Here is a 25,653-nt window from a genome sequence, read left to right on the forward strand (position 1 = left end):
AATTAGATCGCGCTAATTGGCAGAGCTGAGCAGTTCAATAAATAGAATTCGAATTGTTAGTGCCTTGCAAAACTGTTTTTAAGTTTCAGCCAGATGGTTCTTCTTCAAATAAATTCCATTTCTCATGTTACCTGAGGTAACTTACGACACAGAAAACGTTGTCTCGCACTTGGAGTTTAAAGAACAAGCACATAGTTGTTCAATGAGACATATAGATGGCTGTGATTTCTCTACGAGATCGATTTATTGAAAATATCCGACGAATGAAAGTAACTAACATAGCCTAGCTAATCCTCTAGTTGGAATGGCAGTGGGTAGCCTATGAAGCGCGCAGAACAGATGGACCCTAGGTATTTAAGGCTCTGGGGTGGAGACGGGGGACCAATACCTATAGGGCATCCACCCACAAGGTGGACAGATGACCTTGTTAGGGTCACCGGAACGCACTGGATGCAGGATTCCAAGCGATGTTATTCCAAATCTATGGAGGAGGTCTATGACCTGCACTGGATTTCTGCGGCTGAAATAACGATATAGTATTCCAACGAGTTTTGGTAGTGAACACTAAAAGCCTTTAGATTAAAAGATTTATAAAGAGATTAATAGTAAGCCGTGAACCTCAACTCATTAAAGTTATGATTTCCGAAACAATTGCAAATGTTATTGGTTAATTTTGCGATCCATTTCACAAGTTTAATATTTTAGCCATATACGCAATAATGAAAAAATTTTTCTTGTTACCGATAAAGATGTACATGTATTTTACTAAGAATATGAAAGATATGTTTAATAAACATTATGAAATTCGAAGTCCTAGAGCAAGATAAAGCTTTTGTAATGTATTTGTGTGCATTCGTCTCTGCGGTAGGCGCAGAGATAACGGCGCGGGCGCAGTGACGTCATGGCGGCCGGCGATCGCCACCAATGGCGTCGCGAGGCGGGCCTTCACTCCGCCCACTTCACTGTTCAGACAACGGGAAAATTCGGAAAATCATCCGAACATAATGACGTACTTTAATTTAACAAATATAAGACAAATGACGCTGATCGTTTTAACGTTCGACAATTATTTTTTATTTATGTGTTATACCAACTAAATTTATCTAGAAAATTTCATCCAAATTTAAATAAAGATTTCAAAAAGTATCTTGATAGTTAATTACATTATTTTGTAAGCTATTAATTTAAAAATTGTGAGATTGGTATTTGTAACAAATACATTTGAGATTGATATCTCATTACGTATATTATGAAGTAATTATTTTATTAATGTATTATTAGATAAGTTTAAATTGTGTACCAGTTAAATTTGTATAAGATAGGATTAATATAAAAGCTTACGATTTGATTACATTATTTAAATAGATATCAAAAATATTTATCCAATATCTTTCATCCCATCTAATATTCTGTACTATTTTTTATTAATTGTGACGAGGATGCAGATGTAAACAAGGAGACGCGCAAACCTCGGCGCGCGCGCCCTTACGAGCTTTTATAGTATAGCACGCCGCATAAGGAACTCTTTATAGCCTGTGCGCGCGAGTCGACGGACGCGCGTCTTTCCACTTGTACGCGAGTTACAAGAAACGACCGAGTGCCGACATGAGTTGGGAACAGGAACGCGAGAAGCAAGAGATTAACGAGGCCGTCGGGAAGCTGCTGCAGTCTTTTAACTATGATACAATTGTTCCTCAGCCTACTAAGTAAGTTTTCATTTATTACACTAAATCTTATTATAGTATTTAAGAGTAGTTGATCGAAATCGAATCGAAATGTGTGGAACTAAGATTAATTAACATGGATGATACTATAATCGTTACTTCAAACATTGTTATAATTTATATAAAAAGAGCAACTGTTGAGTTCCGTCCCGGGTGATTTTCTTCTCAGCAGGTTAGCATTTCGAGCCGGCGGTAGCTCTAATCTATAATGTTAAAATTATTGAAGATTCAAAAGTTCGTGTAAATGCAAAATTGAACAAATATATTTTGAATTTGAATATAATATTATATTAACGCAGATTGTATTAAATTATGCAGAGTAAATAGCATTTTATGTATAAATTCAATGATTTACGGTAAATATGCATGCAATCGATGGCAAAGATAGTGCAGCTGTCAAAACGGCCATTATGTTAATTATATTAAAAAAACCATACGTTTCCCAGATTTTCTTCATTTGAAATTTATACTCTGTGTCTCTGCATTCAGTCAATAACAATAGACATAAATAATTAAAAAGAATAAACGAAAACTAAATGTATTCCAATTGAAAAGAATGGCCATGTGTTGTATTATTTTATTAATAAAAACAATTATTAACTTAATTAAGATTAATCAAAAGATTATTCTTAGTTTGATTTTTTTCTGTAAAACTTCATCTATATTTATGGTCTTACTAAAATCTTTACTTTTACTGAAATGTTTTATAAAAAAAAAATATATTGAGGAGTGGAATATCATTTCCTAAATATATATGCAGACATTATTATTTTATACAGACTAAATAAGAGTTACTATTTAGTTATGTCTCGAAAATTCATCTCAGTGATTTACACATTCCATTTTGAGTTTTTGTGGCATTTGTTTTTTAATTATCTATATTTTTAGTTAATATATTTACCATATCTATAAAAAAATCTGAAATAAAAAATAGTAAATCGTAGATTTTTTTAATTTACTTAAAATTATAGATTAGATATTGCCGATCTTATACCACAGATAATAAAATATGCAACTGTTTCACATTTTATATTAAACCATATTTAAAGTAGATTTTAATTAAGGGCAATTTAGACTAATTTCATAGCATTAGGAATAGTAGCCATTGTTCTATATTTTTGTTTTATATTAAATGTATCAATTCTGGTGTATTGTTATAGTTAAATTAACGTATTAGGTTCGTGCACTTTTCGATAAGAGAAACACTCAAAGCTCAAGTGCTCTTTGGAGCTTTGTGTTATTTAAAAGTGGTTCGACTGATTACGGATAACAATAAATTAAACTCCGTACGGGGTACCGAATAAAATTATGTTTTTTTTTAATTTTCTTATAATATACATAGAACATACTAGTCTACCTCTTAACTTATATAGCACTGTAAAATACTTTATTTTATTTACCTTTTTTTTTAATAGTAAGTAATTATTTTTTTTTATTTTATCTTGATAATAAAGATGAGAGTGGAAAGTTGGTTAGTTGATTAGTTGTAGGTTTGAAAAAAGTGAATGTATAACAAATTTGTCAACTAAAACCTTTAACGCGTTTACACCTGTGTCTAATCACCTGTATACAGTGATCAATCTGAAACTCTACTTGAATGCGATAGGCTTATAACTTCTGTCATTACAAAGTCTGCAGTGATAGATAGTATACAAATATTAACTTGAATATGTAGTAATCCGAATTTTGAAAACCTTTATTATATTATATTACCGTACCTACCACGTTATTTACGAGTATTATTTGCTAAGGCCATTAATTTTTGGATAGCGTGTACCATATTTAATCGACAGATAAATTAACTATACGTTCGATACCTTAAAGCTTTTACACATTATTATAGTACCCGGCGATAAATATTGCACATCGACCTATAGAAAGAGATAATCGGCTAATTTCAGTTTCGTAGAGCACTATCTTTGTCTCACACTACCTATTTGACATAATTACCCTATATACAAATAAAACATCTGTAGATTTCTTAAGAGCTGAGATGTTAATAAAACCTAATTGTGTTTTCAGAGAAAGAAAAAGTTGCTTTCCGGTAGTGTTTGATGTTAAAAGAATTTATAGTCTGTTTATTCTTAACTGTTCCGTAATAACTCTGTATCGCTTGCATTATGACAGTTTAAGATATACGTACTGCGTTGCACACCCCGGGGTCATCGGTGCGCTTCCAGTAAAAACGGCACTTTATGTAACGCCGCTAATTGAATGCTGCCTTATCTCTTATCTCCTCCTTGTTTATTAATTTCCTATCAACTGTCGGCACTTCCATCAGTTTTTTTCAAAGGAGGCATTTCAAGTTTGAAGTATAATTTTATTACGCCTTATTGATATTTTCGGTGGAGCGACTCGTATTTTTCTTTATATGCATACTTATACAGTATACCGGGTATTAGGTCATATGTATATAGCTTTAAAGTGATGATGAATATTCGGATTACCACATATTCAAATTAACGATTGTTTACTAACTCTCCGTGTAAATACACATTTTAGAGTAATCAATTTATAAGGAGTTATACGACATATGTATATGTACAGTTTGTTTCCAGCTTCAAAGCTTTTTGCTCCTTTTTAAAACATTTATACCACTTTGAGATGGTCGGGAGTACAGATCATAATATTTAAAGAAATTTTTATATCTATATAAAATAAAATAAATCGCTTATACATTGCTAAGAGCAAACAAAGCGATGGATTTACCATATGTTGTAAAAGAGTAACAAAATAAATCTTTAATACGACGTAGTCAGTAATAGTACAGTAAATTAAAGATAAGTTTTTTGGGAAATTTATTACAGACAGTTATTAAAGACTGCTGTTGAAGCCTATTTGCATGAGCAGCACAGAAACAAACTGAGCTGTGGTAGAGCAGTGGCAGAGGACTGAGACTTCCGTTACGACCGCAGGTTGCGGGTTTGATCCCAGGATACAGTCTTATCTCTTATTCTCACTTTGTAAATTAATTACACCACTGGCCACAGGGTCCTCTGCGTGCCATAATACCACACTGCGATCGCCAAACCGCCTACCAAGCGTGGCGATTCTGTCTATTGTTTCGGATGAAATTAGTGTTGTTAGCCCTGTGAGCTTTTACAGCTTCATCGGAAAAGTTCACGGAACGGAAGGGTCCGTGAATTACATGTGAACGTGTAGCTATTATGGAATATCATTTAAATATCTCTCTGTGCCTTGCAGTAGGCATCCATGGGCTGAAACGACGACGAAACGACGATTCAAAAGCAGATCCGTTTTATTACAGCGTTACTAAATAACGTTTCGTGGGACTTTTATTCTCCTCCTAAATATCTTGTGTTCCATTTATCCTAGATCTCTAACAAGTGATTTTGTCGTATTATAGAAAACTATATTAAATGGTCGGGTTACAGATTTATATAAATGATCTATATAAATTAAGTAAAATGAGTATCAGAGCCAGGAGCTAAAAGTACTGTATGAAAGGTTAAAAGATAAAAATGTTTTTCGATCGTTAATCAAAAATATATGTAGCTGAAAGTGATTTCGTATCATGAAACCGTAGGATGTAATTAAAGTTTCCGAGAAAAACTCCTTCAATGGCTAGCACTATTTAGGTACTTTATTGCTTATTCGAACATTTTTTAAATAAATGGCCAATATAATGTCTTGACATACTTGTGTTCTTTAAAATTACATTTTCGAAATTTTATACAAACAAACAAAATTTACGAGATTATGTTTTATGAACATGCTGTATATTTTTAATAAAGTTACCGAGCTAATTGTTAGTTTTCTGGTAGAAATGACAGTTAGCTTTGGGGTGGGTCGTGAGACGATTTTTATCATCTTCCTGTTACCTACCGATTTATTTCCGCGTGTTGCCGCGATAATGCGCTTGCGCAAACATTTTCATTGTGGGGTGCTTATCTTAACCTTTATGAGGGACTCCCCGGATTCTACTTTTTGTGTGCTAAGCGTTCATGGCTTACGTGACGAGTTCAACTTAAGTATTGATTGACGACTAATTTTGGTATTGTATTAATTAAACTAAGAAAATTTGGTTTTTTGGTTCTCCAATAAGGAGAATAAAAGTACATAAATTTGGGGAAATATTTATCAATGTTTATTAAAATACCTTTATTTTTTAATTTGTTATACAAATATTAAATAATTTCATTGTTTATAAGGTCTATCTCTATTGACAAATAGTAGACTGTCAACTTTATTTAAATTTAAAGAGCGCTATAATTAGAACAGGAAAAGTGAAATTATGGCCTGTAAAGTATTACTTGAAGCTTAGCTAGTATCTTACGCCGCAAGGAGACGGGTGCAAATTTGGCACTGAACAGAAGTTATTTTTAAATAACAGGTACTTGATGTACAATTCCTCTATCACATTGTCGTAGGTACCGCATGCACGTATTGTTATATATTCCCATCATCGTCATTATTTTAGTCGTAGGACGTCCAGCGCTGGATATTGGCTTCCCGCTTAGATGTCCAGGGCTGGTAGCGGTCTGCACCCCGCGTTTGTTGACCACTTTAATAACATTCATACATATTAAGCATATTATTATATAATACTTGTTATTTAAAGAGGAATTTAGGTGCCTTAGCTACTCTCTATGCTTACTTTTGTCTTACATTTCGATTTCCTATTCTTCTTTTTCTGTCTTAAACATTCTACCTTTGAATTAAGATAGTAAGAATGGATGTAACTTCACTAATTGTATAAAATATAGTATATGTATAGATGATTGCGTAATTAACGCATATATCCTAACCTCCTATTTCATTATATTTAATACGACTTTAAAAATATTCATCATGTATATATAGTTATTAGTATTTTATGTTATCTATTTTTTAATTACTTTTCCATAACTGCCCACTTCTTATCTCTGCACCGTTCAAGTTTGACTGGTAGAGAATGCCTGTAAGGCATTAGCTCCTCCATTACACAAAGCGAAAACTGTAAAATTAATATATAAATCCATCGAAAAATGTTTGTAAAGAAACTAGAACTTTTGGTTATAAATTCCTTAGTATTCGATTGGTAGTAGCAACAACGTGTAGGAAAAATTTGAAACTTCTGTCGAAGTTTAAATATTTTTTGATAGAGCTTAATAAAATCTTGCAATTTTTATACCTACGTTTCCTCTCTTTTGGTTATTGCACGCAGCTCAAAGTTGGTGATATTGTGTGAAGAGATTATAAATAAAATTAAATTCAAGTATTGTCCAGGCATATTCAAATTAAAATGAAAAAAAAAATCTTTATTCAACATTAGATGGATTACATCTGTTCTTGAATGTTCATATAAAGATATTTACTAAATGTATAAAGTCAAGATCTATATTAACCAAATGTATTTTTGCTTCTGGAATTTATAATTATTAATATTATAGTAATATTATTTTACAATTAATCATAAGGCAAAAAAGAATAAGGAAAGCCACAAAACTTAACTGTAAATTATATTTGTCTTAAATTGCTACATTAAATATTAAGTAAATATTCGGGTTATGTAATCCAAATACAAATTCCTTACGAAGTTCATCAATAGCACCAAAATTAGAGGTCTGTTGTTAGATTAGGATTTCCTCGCCTCATCTTGGCTCACCGGTGCGTACAAACAATCGATGTAGGTGTGCGCAGCTATTCTAACCTCCCTTTTAATTGGGGGCTCAAACAAATGTAGCACAGGTGCCGACAGCGTTGTACCTCCTGTGTTTGCTCGAACCACTCCTCCGGTTGTATTCGTGGTGCCTTGACATTTGGATTTCCAGTTAGAAACTTGCCGCAGTCCTTTATTATTAAACTCCGTCTTGAAGAATCTTCTATCTCAATTTAGTAAAAACTTTATGCGATTAAAAATGAATTCTGAAATTGTAGAAACCTTTACAATATCTTTAAAACATCTTTTAAAATCTATCCTTATAATATCAATCAAAAAATTACTCTCGCTGTAATAGGATTGACAGTTTTGTGTAAAGAACTTCTAAAATTTATATTACGATAGCACAATGTAGTTCTCTTTTGTAATTATGGTCTGTCATCATCATTTTAAGACATTCTCTTAAAAGTTGTTGGGTACGACAGCACCGTACATAGTTACACACATAGATCAGACTATCTCTTTTAAACTGAGTTTAAAGAGATTTTATGACGCCCGGCTATAGAACTGTTTCTCATAGTATTTTAAAACATATTACATAGATTTATAATATATTTTATAATAGTTCATCGTGAATCGTTAAAAACGATATCATTCTTAATTTAAGAGATGCCAGTGCATTTATGACTCTGGTAATGTTTTCGATTTTCGTGACGATCAGTTAGTTTGCCCACTTACGCTTTGAAAACCCTTATATTTATGTAGTTAAAAAATAAAAGATTAGTTATTTCGACATTTATGCATTAATATTACATATCCAAGTCGAAACAATTCATTCATGTTAAGCCCTATGATTTATTAGAAATACTTTAAAACGCATTACTTACTTTGTATATTTGCTTTGAGACAACCGGAATGGGATGATTTCGGGGAGGTATTCCACACATATCGTACGGAACAAAGATGTTAGATTAGTTGAAATATTTTAATGATCGAAGATGAACATCGACGCGGAGTCTGCCGGAGCATGAGCGCGGTTCAATATTGACAGAGCGTAATCTGGTCGGCGCCGTGTGAGCGGTTAGCGAGCGCGCGGTAATGCCCGCTGTTAGCACCGGCATCGGCCGCTCTTCATTACCGCTCGCCTACTTATTTGGAATATGCTAAATGTTATTCGCGATGCCCTCTTGGGATAAAAGATGATGAAAGTATGGCCTATTTACTTTTCACTATGATCTATGTAAATATGCCCCTAACAAAACCCTAAAGTAATTTTACAAGAACCACAAGGTTAGTACAATAATATATACTTGTACGTTTATGTAGCATTATGCAATCGTTACTGACTTTCTGTTGAAAAGCATCAGCTCGTTGCGGTGTCCGAAAAACCACAAATTTATTACGTGACATTGAAGTAAGATGTATTACTTGCTTTCGGGTGACCGTTTCGCCCCGTCGTTTTATTTCAAAAGTTTGGCTAAAGTAAATCAAGTGAAGTTAACACGTACTGAAGATGTCTAAAGACGCGAGTTTTGATGCAAACGTTTAATTGAGAAAGTCATACAGAAAATGAATTACGTATTTCAATATTTCGTATAACGTATTTTTTCAGCAGATGATTTAGAAGACTTCATTTAATCTTACTATAAACAAAACAAAAACAACAAAATTATAACAGAAGCCGCTTCACTAAAATAGAGCTAATAGCCTTTACAAATGTTAATCGAGCAACATTTTAGTAAATAAATAAATAAGAAATCAATAATTTATTAAATTTAAAATTTTCCAATGTACAATTTTTTTTATATGCTTGTGGCATAAAATTTTGTGGCATTTATTATACAGTGGTAGATAACGCGCGCGCGCTGGACTTATCAATGGCAGTGTGGACACAGATGCGTTCCCATACATCAACCCCTCGTGTGGTACCCTAATTGCATGGGAGTCAAGAAATGTATGTCAAGGACTAGTTTGATAAAAATCGACTAATCGTAATATTTTAAAAATTGGAATGACAGAGACATTTTAATTCAAGTTGGTTTTGGTATCAAAACTAGTGGTTTTTTTGTATAACGAATATAAAATATTTTCATAATAAGTCTGTGCTAAGGTCGTCTTCATCTTGACGGTATCGACGACGAGCTCTTTCCATGTCATGCCATCCTGTGCTTTCCTGAGGGCAGTAGTATACAGTTACTGGCTTGGCTACACTAGACCAGTAAATGATCGTCTACGTCAGTGTTCCCCAACGTGGGGCCCACGCCCCACAGGAGAGGAATTTGACTGTTAAGAGGGGCAATTAGAAAATGAACTCCACATGAGTATAATCATTTTGCTAATATACATTTATATTAAAATATTAAAATTATGTCCTATATATTACATAGAGGGGCGTAAAAATTTTAGAAAGGCTTAAGTGGGGCGTGATACAGACAGGGTTGGGAAGCACTGGTCTACGTAGTCTTTTCCCACAACCAGTAATTTTACCAAGAAGGTTAGTTGTTTGCGAGCGATTTGGTCAAAATAACTTTAGACTCACTGGTTGTGGAGAGTCTAGCCTTTGTCTTTGCTGTCCCTAGGAGAACAGTTTCGTTATTTAATATGTCAGAATTAGGACATGAAGAAAATAATACATGGAAATGTTATGCTTTATTATGTTTTAGTACGCCCTGAAAACTAAATAGACATTATAATAATAATACATATTGACACTAGGTATGCAAATAAATTTAAAATATAACATTTAAACTAAACACTTTTATTCTTGCATAACATTTTAACATAAACAAATATAGAATTTTCTTATAATATCTGTGTATGTATTTAAAATAGATTGTAATTTGATTACATGTTCATTTTAAAATACTAAATGTAATATTTATATATATATATATATATATATATATATATATATATATATATATATATATATATATATATATATATATAAAATATACACATACGTAATATTTATTTTGAATGAAAACATTTTTATGAACATATACATTTAGTGACTACCTGGAAAACTAATTTGTTGTTCGAAAGCTAAATCTGTATACTTGGTTCCTTGTTTTATTATATACAGGTGTGCGGCCAAGAGTGTGCACGATGTGATTTAGCTAATTTTTCATCATTAGATGAAATCAATTTTAAGAAATAAAATCCGCACATTGCTAGTTTTTAATTTTTATGGACATACATGTATTTACAGTATTTTTTTTTTATTTTAATTTTTAAATTCCTATATATATAACCACATGTCAATATTACTATGTATCTTTGTTTTGTTTGGTACAGGTTTTGTTTAGTGTAACACGTTTTATAAAAAATTAAATATAAATAATTGTGAAGTAAATATATACATGATTATTATTGCCATTATTTATATTTCATGTATATTAAAAAATACTACTTTTATATATGGTTTTGTCAATGAAAGTAAATATCAATTTTTATTTACTTGAACTCTGTCAGTAATATATTATCTTCTAATAGAATTCGTTTAAGAGCTAAATATTTGAATGGATTGAATTACTATCGGACGAATACTAATTAAATATAGTAAGATAACACTCCCCATGTAAAAAGGGTGCATAGGTATTTTGAAAATTTCCCATGGATAGCCATAAAGCCAGGTGATAGGTGCGTGAGCTCAGTTCCCCTGCATGTGTATGATAAGTTGCCTCAAGTGGCGGGGTAATGATTGTGTGGGCATCCATCGCTACCGTTGCCTTTACAGCGCCATTAATTGTTTTACGACTGTTGTTAAATCAGCTGTAAAGATAACTTGAGCCGGGGGGATGTTTAGAAGATTTCAGTACTTGGCGATGGACTGACAGAAAAACGGTTAAACTATTTAATGTACATGTTCTTCGATGTTTACAATAAACACTGTAAAAGAACATTAAAAATAACATCTCATTCCAAAACGTCTAATGGTTAAATAAATATGAATAAATAATTTCATAAAATTGAACACATATTTGCAATCAGTGCGACTTGTTAATGAAGTCAGAATAGACATCACGAGGCATAAGATTCTACTTTTGCGACTTTTTGATCTAAACCTATCCTGTTTTGATGTTATTAACACTATTTAACGTTACTATAATATAAAAGTAAGTTTCAAATTAAATTTCAAAAGTACAATACTGAAATATTGAAATCAAGCTTCACATGCTTTTAAACGTTTAAAGGTTATTTGTGACGAACAAGCAACACATATAACAAACTATCCAACGTAATGTTCCCTTCGCAAATTTATGTAAGATTTGCTGGTGCGCCGGCGCAGCTCTGAGAGGCAGAAATAGCGTGGGCGGGCTCGTCATAGACGACAGCCATCCGCAGTGTTTATGACTTCCTCAGCCAATGGCCTCCTGTTACTCTTGGGAATTATCTACTTGATTGTTATCTTTTATTCTTATCATTTTTTTATATTTAACAGGGTATTTATTTATTTAAACACTTTCCATAGAGTGTACATCGGCGAACTTAATGTCGAAGGCATTTTCTAGCAGTTATTTATTTGGGCGGTGCAGATATACGTTAATAAAGATTATCACCTTTAAGTAATATCATAAAAGAAGGATTAACAAATAATAATGGAAAGTAAAAAAATAATTCTGAGAAGTAATGTAATTTATAATGATATATAAATAATAATGTAATAATATGATAAATAATAAAATCCAATTATTAAAATGATTTCCTCAGCTTGTTAAACTACAGCAATCAAAACGGAACTTCGTTTTAAATGTGCGTAATATGATTTATTCTATGCTATTTAATAATAACTATGAATTTAACTACAAAATCATGAATTGTTTCCAACAACGATTAGTTATAAGTGCCACGTTTCTAACAAACGAAGCTCTTGTAACTAAAATCTTTGTTACTGCTAATTAATCAGCAGTTGACATCTTATATGTACAGACGCGTACAAAATTCTTTACAAAATGGAATTATCATTTTGCCGTACATTATTGTCAAATTGCGATAAAATCATTGGAATCGTTTATAATAGTTTTCCTGTATAGAATGATGGTTATTCTCAAAAAAAAAAATATATATATATTTTATTATGTGATTTTTGCGTGACATAAGAAAGTCGTAAACAAATACTAACAATTAAGTTAAATCAAAACTATTTAATCTGCACTGGTCCTTATTCCTTCGGATAGTTGAAATACTACGGTATTTATACGTATTTCATAAATGTATTGAAACTTAAAACATAAACATTAATAAAAAATAAATACTCAGAAATATTTTAAACACTTTGAGAATAAAGCTTTTATAAATAATTGTACACGTTCAGTAGTTACAGGACGTTGAATATTTACATTTTGCTTCAAAACAATTCTCAGATTGTAAATGGGCAGTTACGGCGTATCGTTGTCGGCACAAAATTTGACACGTGTTATAAGATATTTTTTGCTTTTGGCTGACCTCGACTGGCAGGTACAGTTTTAATGGATTTAATAAATCAAAAGGTCATAACAATCTGTTACTCATTACACATTTAGTGATTTTTTTTCATTATTACTATTTATATTATTTGTTTATTATATAAAGAGATGTTATACCACTACAATATTATGCCATATAATTAGCGCAAATAGATATTTCTAGAATACTTTTTAGTATTTGTAATTAAATTAATATAATTAACTTTGAAAATAAACGCCTGTTATATAAAATGATACCGAAATAAGATACTATTATATAAGTAACGTGTAAGTAGGACCTTTCAATAAAATGTATGATGAACCATAAAAATAGACCGTGAGAGGTAGTTTGGCTTATTACTGTGTATATGTAACACTATAAAGGAAAATAGGAGACTTAAAAGATGTAGCAGAAATTACACGATTTCTTATAATGTTTTTCTTTTTATACTTAATGTCTAAACACAAGTAATTAATAAAACAAAAGAAAGTATTAAAAAATTGAATACGTAATATATAACGTACGTAAAATACATATACAACGGTTTGTAATTTGTTCGAAACTTATGTATGTTTCATGGTGTAACCGGCAGTCTCGGAACGTGTGAATAGTAAGATGTTTACTCTGTCAGTTTACACGCGTACTTCGCGCAAACTGTGGGTCCCCATCAGTTAGTGGTGCCTTGAACTCGGAACTGGGGCGAGATCTAACTTCTCAGATAATAAATACTTAAAACAACGGTCGAGATACGAGTGAATCAGATGTAATTAAAAAAGTGTATATTTCTTAATCTAAGTTTCCAGGAAAGATTTTATTGATAACACAAAATCATTATTGTAGGCTACATACATAAGTTATACATAAATTGAGCGCAGAAATATTATCTCTTTAATATTTTTAACTAACAACAACTAATGTATTTACTTTTACAAGAAAACTCATCCTAGACAAAATCATTAAAACATAAATTTAAATTCATTTATTTAAAATTAATTTTATTACACGTCAAAGCTCTAGTAGTACCATAAAAGTTTTACAAGTTTTTTTCTATTCCTACTGTACATGTCTACAAAATAAAATTCTGTCTAGTCGTATGGCCATTGACAGCCCTTCTGACATTCTCTTGCCATCGTTTCTTTTCTGGAGTTCTTCGCCAGACTTCTTTATAGTTGATACGTAAGGGCTTTTAGTTGATCTGTCTATTGCAAAACTAGGCGACCTCTGTATCTTAACCCATTTGCTACTCTGAATATCAAGTCACTTCATAATGTTTTTTTATTCAATAACGTAGTATTTTAAAATTTCAGAGCAAATAATATAGCAGGTGCAATAATATAAATAATAAAAGGAACGATAAAATTTTGACAGAATTACGTTTTCTGTTAATACTAAATGAGTTAAAACCTATTACGAAACGGAAAGGCGTTCTGACAAAAAGTTTTATAGTCATGGACGGGATGATTTACTGCTCCGCTCCTAATTTCACCGTCACCTCCGTCTGTGTTACAGCTGTAAACACGAGCTTGCATGTTACCTACGAGGTAATCGTCATAATCACTCTCTTTTACTTCAATTTCTATACATTAATACGCAAATCGTTTTTTTAATATATTAACCATTTCTTGCATCAAATTTAATTACATAATATTAATTTTATTATGGATGACACCAGACCCTTGGATTGTTTATACATATGTATACATCCCTATATATTTATTAAAATAAATAGTATCATGCATACATAGTATAAGTACATATAATAAATTAAATCCATACTACAGCGGTCTAATAATTATCACTGCACCGACTTGGGTTGACTGGTAGAATGGCTACAAAAGTCCGCCATTTTACTTATCGCTAAAAGGGTAAAAATAAATAAATAATTTGGCTATAAGTGTAAAATATTTAAAGGAACCAATGTATATTTCACTAGCTGTTAATTAATATATGGTATAACCTATATTCATATGACTTGCATTCATAGACCGCGGGTTCGATTCCTAGGATAAAATCTTATACAATTCACACTTTGTGCGTTAATTATATAGAATTGCCACACAAATTTTGCAGAGGATTGCCAGCAGCGTCTTCTGCGTATCATAATACCACACTGCGATCGCCAACTCGCCTGCCAAGCGTGGCGATTAAGGTAACGTCTAGTATATATTTTTGGGGTAGGTCTATGCCTCACAAAGGGCTTGTATGGCCTGAAAACGACGACTAAACTGTCCAAAAATCAATGGTTTCCGAAATAATAAACAATGTCATGGTAATAAAGTAACAAAAAACATTTTCGAAATTTGGATTACTACCTATATAAATTAATAATTGTTCATTATTATTTTTGCAGAACGTATGTATAACGTCAACCGCTTTATAATGTCAGAAGTTAATGGCCTGCCGTAATTCAATAAAAAAACAACAGAGCGGTTTTCCTTATACAGGAGGATTGGATATAGGTGTAATAACGTTTTCGTGGCAAATGAGCACTCATATACAATTGTATATATAGTAAATATTTATAACATACAAAGTGATTTATTCTAGGTGAAAAAACTTTAAAGGGTTAATCAACCCTTTAAAATTTTTACAGAATAAATCTCTTTGTATATTTAAACATAGTTGACAGATCATTTTGCTATGTTTTATTTTATTTCATTAATTAAATACTGTAAAATATGATTTTAAGCCCCCGACTCAAAGATGAAAATGAAAAATATATATCTTTCCTCAGCTGTCTTCAATATGGTTAATCTGTTATAAACTCATAACTGTCTTACCTCATATTAAATATATCCAACTTTGTAAGTAATAATAATTTTGTGTTGTTATAATTGTGTAAATTTTCACCAAAAAAGAAAATGGTTATGACTGTGTTTATTATTATGATAACATATGAAAGAGCAAAAATCTTTTGTGAAATAAATGTTAAAATCACAGTAGCAATGATGTCTGGTCTCATTGATGTTTTATGGTACTACTGTACCGTATCGAACGTTAGGAGTACTCGGTAGTATGTTACAAAATACAAATAGTATCAGTGATTGTCAAGAGCTAAGATGTTACTAACCAGATGGCGACGCGCGGTAGGTCTTAGTCTACAAAAACTTCGCTCGCTCCAGAACGACGCTTTAAACTTTTTTGTTTAATTAACTTTGATTTTATTTCAGGACTATTGATAGAAAGTATGTTTTTGTTTATGCACTTCCTAGTCTGAAATATATATTAGTTGCAAATTGTTAGCCTCTGAAACTCACAATTGAATAATCATAAGTTCAGTTCTGAAAATCATAGCTACTGATTGAAACTGGACGAAATGGCAAGCGCAACGTAGGATTTCCACCCAAAAGGTAGACAGACAACCTTATTAAGGTTGTCAGAAAACAGTGGATGCATTTTTCACCCTTTCACCCAATTCTATAGGAAATTTATGGAGGAGGCCTATTTTAAAAACGAAGAGCGCACAGTTAGTCTAGCCAGTCGATTTCTGCGGCATATATGCCAATATTAATAGTTCATTGCAGGCCCTGAAACGTTTCGGAAAAGGAATGAAAAAATTAAAATGGCTGTGTTACCAAAATACTTACAAATTTGTTTGGCAGACTATTTCAGTTAAGTTTTGTTTATTTATACATTATTGTACACTGTAACAAAAAATACAAGGATATTTAACAAAAAATAATGATGTACGTGTATAAAATTAAAAATTTTAACGCTTTCTTGTCCGTCAACTGTGCAGATTCAGTAGATATCTAAAATTATTTTTATTATTAATACAATTTATGCAGTGGTGAAACAAAAGGTTGTTTTCTAAGCCATCTCTACCAGACAATCTTTGAATCGATATGGCTGAAATAATGTACAGGGTAACTTAAGGATAATATTATAAAAGAAAAGATATTTCAAAATATGGATGTACTACACAGTACATAGAATAACAATGAAATAAACATAAATAGATATACTACACAAATAAATGAAATTTAAATGAATGCTTTGCAGTATGCGTCAATCGGCTGACATCATGTCAGGTCATGATGATACACGAAATATGCATTACAAAAAAATGGATAATAAATGTTTGTCAATATCATACGGTTTGATTTTAGAGCCTAAAGAAGTGCTTTTTTACTATTTTTATTTCAAAATTGAGTAATCACCAAGTTCCTTTAATGAAACACACCGGCAAATAAATACTATTTTATTGACATGCACCCATGATTCACCTATAAGATACAAGATTAAAATGCAACCTGTTTATGTATTATAATAACAATTTATTAATTTTAAATTCTTTTTTTTTAAATTATTCCTTATATGTTACTAGGACGAAAATTTTCTATTACTACATTAGGACGAATTGTGTAAAAATAATTAATAGTACTCATAATGGAAACAAACTAACGGATTTCCCGTTAACATTATTTAGCTATGAGAAACCATTCCCGCTAATAAAGAAGGAAACCGCTAGCAATTCGGCGAAGTCGTCGGCGATTATAGGTCGCGCTGTTTCGACCGATCCGTTAGTAATCGATCGACTTTTAGTGGCGTGTCAGCGTTTGAAAAAACATAATTTATTGTCAGCATTGAGATCTCGAGGAAACCCGAACGCGGCACTAGAAAATAAAAACGTAATAAAATGAGAGAGGTTTACGAGCGTAAAATGACGTGAGGCCCGCCACTTCGGCTGTTTACAAATCTACATGCGCCGGGCACAACTCTTTACTGCTCCCGTAAATAAAGGGTACTCGTAACTTATTTTCTTTATAGTCATCGCCTGATGGCTTTGGGCGGCTAGTAATTATCGCACGCACGCCGAACGCCCGACCGATTGAATTTTACCGACACAAGTGTGTATCGAGGGTCTGTTACTTGTTGTTTGTGTACGCTTAATCTTTAGATAAAGGTTAAGTTCACTTATATTGTTATTAATTTAAAAAAAAACTTTGCCGATATTTGCATTGAATCACAAACGAACAAAATATAATACAATAAATATAATACAATACTAATAAATTTTCTCTTCATCGTACGTCAATTACAACATTACAAGACAATACAAACTTGATTAATATAAGCATAAGTTGATATTATCCGTGGTTTTGTATGAAAATTGTCGAAAATTCTAAAATTATGAAGAAAATATAGTGCGTAATAAATATGTTTTAAAAAATAAACATGGCAGTAGAAATGAATACTTGAGGTTATTCTTCCTCATTTAGAAAATCTAATGTATATTTATTTTTCGTAGCTAAGTAATAAATACAAATAAAATGACGAAGTTTAGTGGGGGGTAAGTCATTTAAATATATCTATTAATGGTAAACCAAGTGTAAAAAGACATTTTACGTGTTGCATAGTTTTCTTTCGATATTGTTATAATGAAGACAAATTAACTATAATTTACATTAGCTCGGAATATAAGAAAAAAAAATTTTATTCGGTAAGAACACCAATACAATCTATAAGCATATTTTTTGATCATGACATGCAATTTTGATCGTTGGATTCTTTACAATTTTATTTCTTACTATAAGTATACATAGATACTAAAATTTACATAAAATTGCGATTTTTTAAGGTTTAGTGTTATTAGGTCTGCTACCAATGCATTACCGTAACATATTAATAAGTCTAACTAAGAGTATAATAAATTGTTGGTCGTATAAATTATTTTTTGTTATTTTTTATATAATCACATCTTTAGCTGATGTGTTCATACGTTAGTTTTTTTTTTTCGAGAATAATAGTCAGCTTTCATTATTTCGGAAAAATAAATGAAAACCGTTAAAACCATACAATCAACTTAAGATATTTTAATAGATTATTTAAAAATTTCGTTGTAATTTCACAATGATTGTTTTTTTGCCAATTATTCTCTTCTATATAATTGAGATTGTGAAGATGTCTACTATTCCTTTGCTGCCTTCGATAAAATTTTTATTTTATTTATTCATCTAAAACTCTTACTTAGAAATAATACAAATTAGATACAATATTTTATGATAAAAATTTATATCTTTAGGGACAGCAGGCCTCCGAAACATGTGAAGCGTCCGATGAATGCGTTCATGGTGTTCGCGCAAGCAATGCGCCGGCGCCTGTCCGAGCAACGGCCCTCGCTGCACAACGCAGAGCTCAGCAAGTCCCTCGGATCCATGTGGAAGTGAGTTATTATTATTCATATTAATAAATTTATTCCATTTCTCCTATTCACTACAGACCCCTCAAAGAGAAATTATGATTCGTAATACGACATGTACGTACGTGGACGACACACCTGTTAAATGAAAGGAGTCTCAATTTAATTTTCTTATATCATAAAGAATTTTATAATAAATCCGTCTTTATATATTTTACTTTTTACCAATTTTACCAAACGTAACATCATTGTGAGTAAAAATTCATCATTGGATACTTTATCGTATTTAAGACAAAAACAAACCTGCAAAAAGTTCGTCCGGTCGGAACCAAGTACATATTATTCCTCGATTTCTTCACCTAATGCAGGCACCCGATTTCTCCAAGTTCATCGCTGAGACGACAAGAAAACTAAGATACCAAGTACACAAATAAAAACAAGCGCTTTTTAGCGTCATGTATAAAATTCAATGTTTTCCCAAATAATAAATATTATTATGGTAACACAGTAAAAAAGCTTTTTCATAAAACGGATTACTACCAACTAAAAATAAATATTGTTCACTATCGAATAGATACAGGCTTTCTACTGCCAAAAGTTACCTATCGCATTCCAAAAGACAATGATAATTTTAAAGCTTTATTCTGACATATGTTCTATATATTTTTCCCTTTAAATCTTTCACACTTATCACCATAAATATGTAACATGAATGTAAAATTCATTAGACATTCATTACACTGTAATTATAATAACACATAATTACAATTTTTTTTTATTAATTCTAATTTGTAACACCAGTGTTATTTTTTTTACAATATTTATTTTTCGCTTTAACTAAACACAGACAGTTGGGAGAGGGTTACCGCTATTTGATATGGATCTTTCTTCTCCCAGCTGCGAGGCACGACAGCGTTTTATAATTTTTTACAATTTTTCTTACACAATTTTCTCTTGCGGGTAAATACAGCTAAAATTTATACATATTAACAATACAATTTGGAATACTCAATTGTATATTAGTTGCTACATTATTTTATTTCAAGTTGCTGCCTAAGCGCTACAGACCGCTAAATGCATTGAGATTTAGGACAATGTGCCGGGCCAACTCATCAAAAGATTCTGCTGTAGATTTTTTCTTGAGAAGGTCCGGTAAGTTGAACGGAGGAATAACATAGAGTTAAGAAAAACTATCGCACCTCTATATTGTGTCAGAAATGTATAAAAATTTCCGCCTAGAGAACACGAAAGTAAATATTGTTAACATAGAGGGAGCATTTTATTTTACTCCTTAATCGTTGCTAATGTAATTTCTTATCAAAGAAAGTAATTACATTAATTGTTATGGAAATAATGTAGAATGTAAGTCGCAGGTTCGATTCCCGTGATTCAATGTTATATAATTCACACTTTATGCATTAATTAGAATTTCCATTACTCACGAAACAAGTTTTCAGAGGATGGGTAGCAGCGTCCGCTGTGTACCACAATATCACACTGATATTGCCAACGCGCTTGCGAAGGGTGGGGATCGTGGTTTATCCCCCCCAAAGATATTTTTGGGGGAGGTTTATATCTTGCGGTGGGCATCTAATGGCTGAAACGACAACCTAAGTTTTATGTCAATGATTAGTGATAGGTACATACGTACTCTGAGTTCGATCTGCTAAGACATAGTAATTTGATCCATTAAATTTTAAAGGTATCTCTAATCGTTGATTAGTTTTTTAATTCCGTATAGACGACATTGTAGGCGCCCATAACACGCATCCGCATCCGCAATTTGAATGCTTATACAAAAAAATTACACAAAATATCTTAGACCTTTCTTTTGTGAGTTTTAAATTTATAATTAAAAATATATAATAAAGTTAATCTTATTACTATATCTTATTATTATTGGTTTCAAGAGTTTTACTTGATCAAAACGTGTAAAACTTAGTTTGTTGTCTCGGTTACAGATTTGATATAATAATGTAAACATCAACATTGCTAAATTTCATTTAAAAAGAGCAGATGTTTAGTTTATGGTAGGCTCTTCCGGCAAAACGGCATTTAGAGCTCATGGTAGCTTGTTACTTATAATGTTAAAATGATTGTCGATTCGCTCGTGCATCCGATGGCAGTTGGGGGCCGAAAAGTTCTCTTGTGGTGACCACGAGGCGGGAAACACGGCGTGTGCAGATCTCCACAAGATAGATCGATGATATAGTTACGATCGCGAAAATTCACTGGAAATATCTCGGCGATCTTTGAAGGAGGTCTATTTCTCACAGTGGTCGTTAATCGGCTGATGTACTCGTAATGTAGACGATGACGATGAATTGATAATTCAAGTGTGTGTAAATGCTTACTTGAACAAAGATTTTTTGAATTTGAATACTTTTGAGAAGATCTCGCAAAGAGAAGTGGCGCGCCGGCTGTAAGGGCTGTGAAAGTGATGAGTCGGCGGGTGGCAAGGCGCGCGTGCGGCGCCCAGCCGTGCGCCGTGCATCGATTGTTTACTCATTAAAATGCCCGGCGACCGATACCATCTCTAACTGTCTTTAAAATCGAGTTCCCTCCGGCCCGCAATATCACTGTCTGATTCGCATATTTTGTTAATGTTTAAACCCGGATCGCCTTATAACTTGTGACTCATTTCATATTTGAGTATGTATTTCAAATGGTTAAAAATTGTAATAATCATAGTGAGCTTATCTTCAGCTTAGATTAGTTAAAAAATATAAATATCAACATAATTTGTAGTAATAAGTTCATTTGAAAATGATTGAATATTATCAAATGCTTTTGTTTGATCCGATAAGGATATCATAATCATCACAATTATAAAATGTCCATTGCTGGACATAAGTCGCCCTATAGATTTCTCATAGTAATGGTTTGGTGCGGCCCACATCCAGCATCTCTTAACGACTTTAACAAAGTCGTCTTTCCATCTTTTGGGCAGACCTCTCGACCTTTACTCCAGTACCTTAGGCCCCAGCAGGCATGTTTTCTAATCGCTATATGAACTGCCTCTGTATCTTGTCAACCCGAAGGGCTATATTTTATTCTGCTACGGATCTCTTCACTTCTAATTCGATCTCATGAGAAAATCTAGCGACGCTGAGTTTGCCAATGAAGTTCAGAGCGTGATCTAAGTATAATATATAAACGAATTTAATACTAAGAAACTTTTTTCACGTTGCGTTTTCTTCTTTAATTTTAAATTGTCAATCTTAAGTTGTAAATCTAAATTTAAAATGTACATTACCAACTTTATTCATGAACCATCAGTGTACCTCGCTTGCTTTTTTGTGTATTTTATACTCATTTGGTGCAATAAAAATACCACTATTATCAATTAAAAATAGAATTCATTTATTACGCATTTTGAAATATTTTTTGAGTTTAGGAACTTTTTGCATTATTCGCAAGTAATAATTCCGGCAACTTTAACTAATCAAATATTTTAAATTTTTAGTGCAATTTAAGGAAACTATTAAAATCACAATACATATTTTCAAAAGTAAAGATTGTAAATATGTGTATACATCGTTTGGCACTAGCCATTTCGTCGAGTGCATTTACTATCACAGAGATTTCTGGCAATCATTACTAAATGAACTCAAAAGCAACCGCCGGCCACCCGCGCGGCTTGATGACATAGTGTTTTGACATAAAATTGACACGACTACGAATCGTTAGAGTTGCAAGTTAAGAGCGGTCGATCAGAAAATAAACCCTTGTCCACACTATTCTAAATGTATATTCATGAAAATTTAATAACAGTTTAATAAACATGAGCCACTTTTCTACAATAACTTACCGTATAAAATTATAGTCGTTTCCTTTTAGTCGTTTTGGCTAAATGATTTTTGGCCGTTGGCCAGAAGTCATTTGTTCGTTCTTCTTCTTTCGTTGTATATTGTTAAAAATAATCTAAATATTATTTAAATTACGTTTATTTGGTATATTTTATTGAATATAATAATAGTCTCTTTGATTAACATTGTCTTTGAAGGTTTTTGCTTTCAAAGATGAGGTTAAACATACTAAAAAAAGTAAATACCAAAATCTATATACACTTATAACATGAACTTTTGAAACATAGATCAGTGATAATTTGTTTAAAAATAAGATCAATATCATCGAATATTACGAAACACTACATGATTCCTGTATATTATTTTATAATCTATATGTTAGCATGTTTGATATGATATACAAGACAAAACTTAGTAGTACTTAATAACAAACATAATGTGATAAAACAATTAATTAATTACAGTTTAAAAAGTATCTATCTTTTATTTTTGTTAACGTCCTTGTAAATCTATCAGGTTTAAATTGACGAATGTAACAAATATATAAAAAATAACGGTCATTTTGTTAATAAGCTGCATTGGATATATGCAGTTATATGTGATAAAGAAAAGAATTGTTATAAGTAATTCAGAGAAGTGCGATAGTGTCGAATACGACTATGTCCAGATGGCGCGTCTCCTCGATCGCTGTTAATCTTGCTCGTACTGCACTCACATGCACAGCCACTTAGCTTTCTCCGCTACATACGTACACTCATGCAACCCAATAAAAGAAAAACTGATCAAAACAAAAAATAAATTTTTTGCTAATAATAAGTTAGTGTAATTTAAATGATAACTTACAAATCTTAAAAAGTAATATATTTGTATATTATATTACGATGTTACATGTGCTTTCTTACCTAAATGGTTTATTTTTACAGATGTCTAAGCGAAGAGGAAAAACTCCCTTTCGTAAAAGAATCAGAGAAATTACGGATCCAACACAAAAGGGAGTATCCAGATTATAAATACCAGCCAAGGCGTCGCAAACCACCCCACACCACATCCTCCGCAGCGAGACTTAAACGAGAACCTTCCCCGGAAAGAGGTCAAATCGATTTCTCGCGCATCGAAGTCGATGGTGGTATATTAGCTGATGGCCCTCCCGATGGCGCCGAGTTAGATCAATACTTAACACCGACTTCGGTTCCAGATTACCACGAAATGCAGCCTCACTATCCCGCACACAGTCTACCCCATCATGCTCCTGCTTTATACGCCCCGGTTCCTTCGCATTTGCATCCTTGTTCGGACTGGCAACAATATGCGCGTCCCTAATATAAGTGATGTCTCTACTTTTCAATCGTACTCAATCGTAAGAATTTTAAGGTCACAGCTGTAGTAGTACATAATAGATATCATTTGTAAATATATATGAACACATTACGCGATTAGAAAAAGCGCTTTAACTACACCTAAAGCGCACGTGCGTTTAATCAAGAGCAGTGTAAACATTTAATAGAAATGTGATTGTAAATATTATACATGTGGTTGAATTTCATTTGAATTACGTTTCTGTTTCAACCACATATTTTTTTTGCAACAATTATTTATTATGAAAAATATATTATAGTAAATGTAACTTACAAAGTCTAAATAACACACATTGCATTTGAATATGTTGTTTAGAAGTTTAGACTGGTAATTATGTAGTTAAGTTAATATTAATTTTATAAACACAGTCCTCAGTTTCCAAAGTTAATACACATCGATAGTAATAAGTTAATTAAAAATTACATAGTTATTATAAGTTATTATTGTGATTAATTAGAGGTATGATTATAATGTTAATGTTATTTTTTTTTAAATAAAAAGCGTCAAACGAATTATTTTATTGAATTACTTTTTGTTTAACGGATTAACGCGTTATGCGAAGTCAATATTGATAACTGAATGGAAATACAGTATTCCAATCCACAATAAAAAAAATTGTTTAATATTTAAACAAGTTCCGACTTACACTAGAGTTAATGAATTGGAATATCTAATAATATCTGAAATTTCGGTAGTTTATGCCGATTTGCATACCTCAGTAGTAATACTTTAACCTTGAAACTATCCTTTTTTTAATAACCTAAGTAGACGCTGAAGTAATGTTACCCCAAATCAATTTAGTTAACCACAAAAACCTTAACAACAAATTAAACTTACATACATATACACATATATCGAAGATAAGGTCAGTAGATATGGGTAATCTGAAATGTTTATTGCGGCATTCGAGATAACTCCGTCACTCTCTATTCATATACTATTTATTGCCACCGTGAGTACATTATGTAAATGTTAAAGATTAAAAATGTAAGTTCCGACCCCACTTGAAGTTTAGTGAAGTTAGCGGCGACGGTAGGAAAGCGTTACTATTTTCTCCGCATTAAAATAACTAACCTATAATACAACTCTGCATTTCAAGAACAACTTGAAACACCAGCGGAACCGTTAATTAATAGCCGACCGATTTTTAGTCTTACATATGTTAACTAAAGTCGATCATAAACATTGATGTGGTTAAATAATTACGTTATTTATTAACTTTAACTTTAATTCTTTCATTCTTAGCAGAATCGTTTACACTTCACATTACAGTTCGAATTGAAGTGGATAGTTTAGAGCTATTAATTTTAAATGATATATTCATTACAAATTACGAAGAAGTTTTTTCAATAAAATTATCGAGAATTCTTCGAATTCCATGTAGGCATGTCGTAGCCGGGATGATAGGGCGCGACCGCCACCCGTCCGCTCGCTTCCGGCGTGTTCATGCCAGTGCGTACAAAGCCTCCCCTTGTTCCAAGTTCTATCTTATCACTCTCACATTTTTCGCGACCGATGCTAATGAGGCCATCGAATATATCGACGACTTGTATGATTACGAGCTTTACAGAT

The 25,653-nt window shown here is 32.1% G+C and overlaps 1 protein-coding gene across 2 annotated transcripts; it reads left to right on the forward strand.

Annotated features, from left to right (window-relative positions):
• The first annotated feature begins 1,605 nt into the window (after positions 1-1,605).
• LOC137919465 (transcription factor SOX-8-like) lies at positions 1,606-24,239 on the forward strand. Of its 2 annotated transcripts, none has more exons than XM_068762551.1 (3): positions 1,606-1,706; positions 18,800-18,940; positions 23,649-24,239. In XM_068762551.1, exons 1-3 carry the CDS (start codon positions 1,606-1,608, stop codon positions 24,043-24,045), a joined length of 639 nt encoding a protein of 212 aa, XP_068618652.1. In that variant the 3' UTR covers positions 24,046-24,239. The 2 variants fall into 2 exon arrangements, with proteins under 2 accessions (XP_068618652.1, XP_068618653.1); XM_068762552.1 differs by lacking the exon at positions 1,606-1,706 and adding an exon at positions 13,483-13,537.
• Positions 24,240-25,653: the final 1,414 nt, after the last annotated feature.

Source organism: Battus philenor, unplaced genomic scaffold (assembly GCF_028537555.1).
Source record: "Battus philenor isolate CCGP_79_NKW_IND1 unplaced genomic scaffold, ilBatPhil1.0.hap1 SCAF_16, whole genome shotgun sequence".
Classification (NCBI taxonomy): domain Eukaryota; kingdom Metazoa; phylum Arthropoda; class Insecta; order Lepidoptera; family Papilionidae; genus Battus; species Battus philenor.

Coding starts and splice junctions, on each gene's coding strand:
- LOC137919465 (XM_068762551.1), top strand. CDS start 1,606: ATGAGTTGGGAACAGGAACGCGAGAAGCAAGAGATTAACGAGGCCGTC. Junction 1,707..18,799: donor ATTGTTCCTCAGCCTACTAA/GTAAGTTTTCAT, acceptor TTATATCTTTAG/GGACAGCAGGCCTCCGAAAC. Junction 18,941..23,648: donor TCCCTCGGATCCATGTGGAA/GTGAGTTATTAT, acceptor TTATTTTTACAG/ATGTCTAAGCGAAGAGGAAA.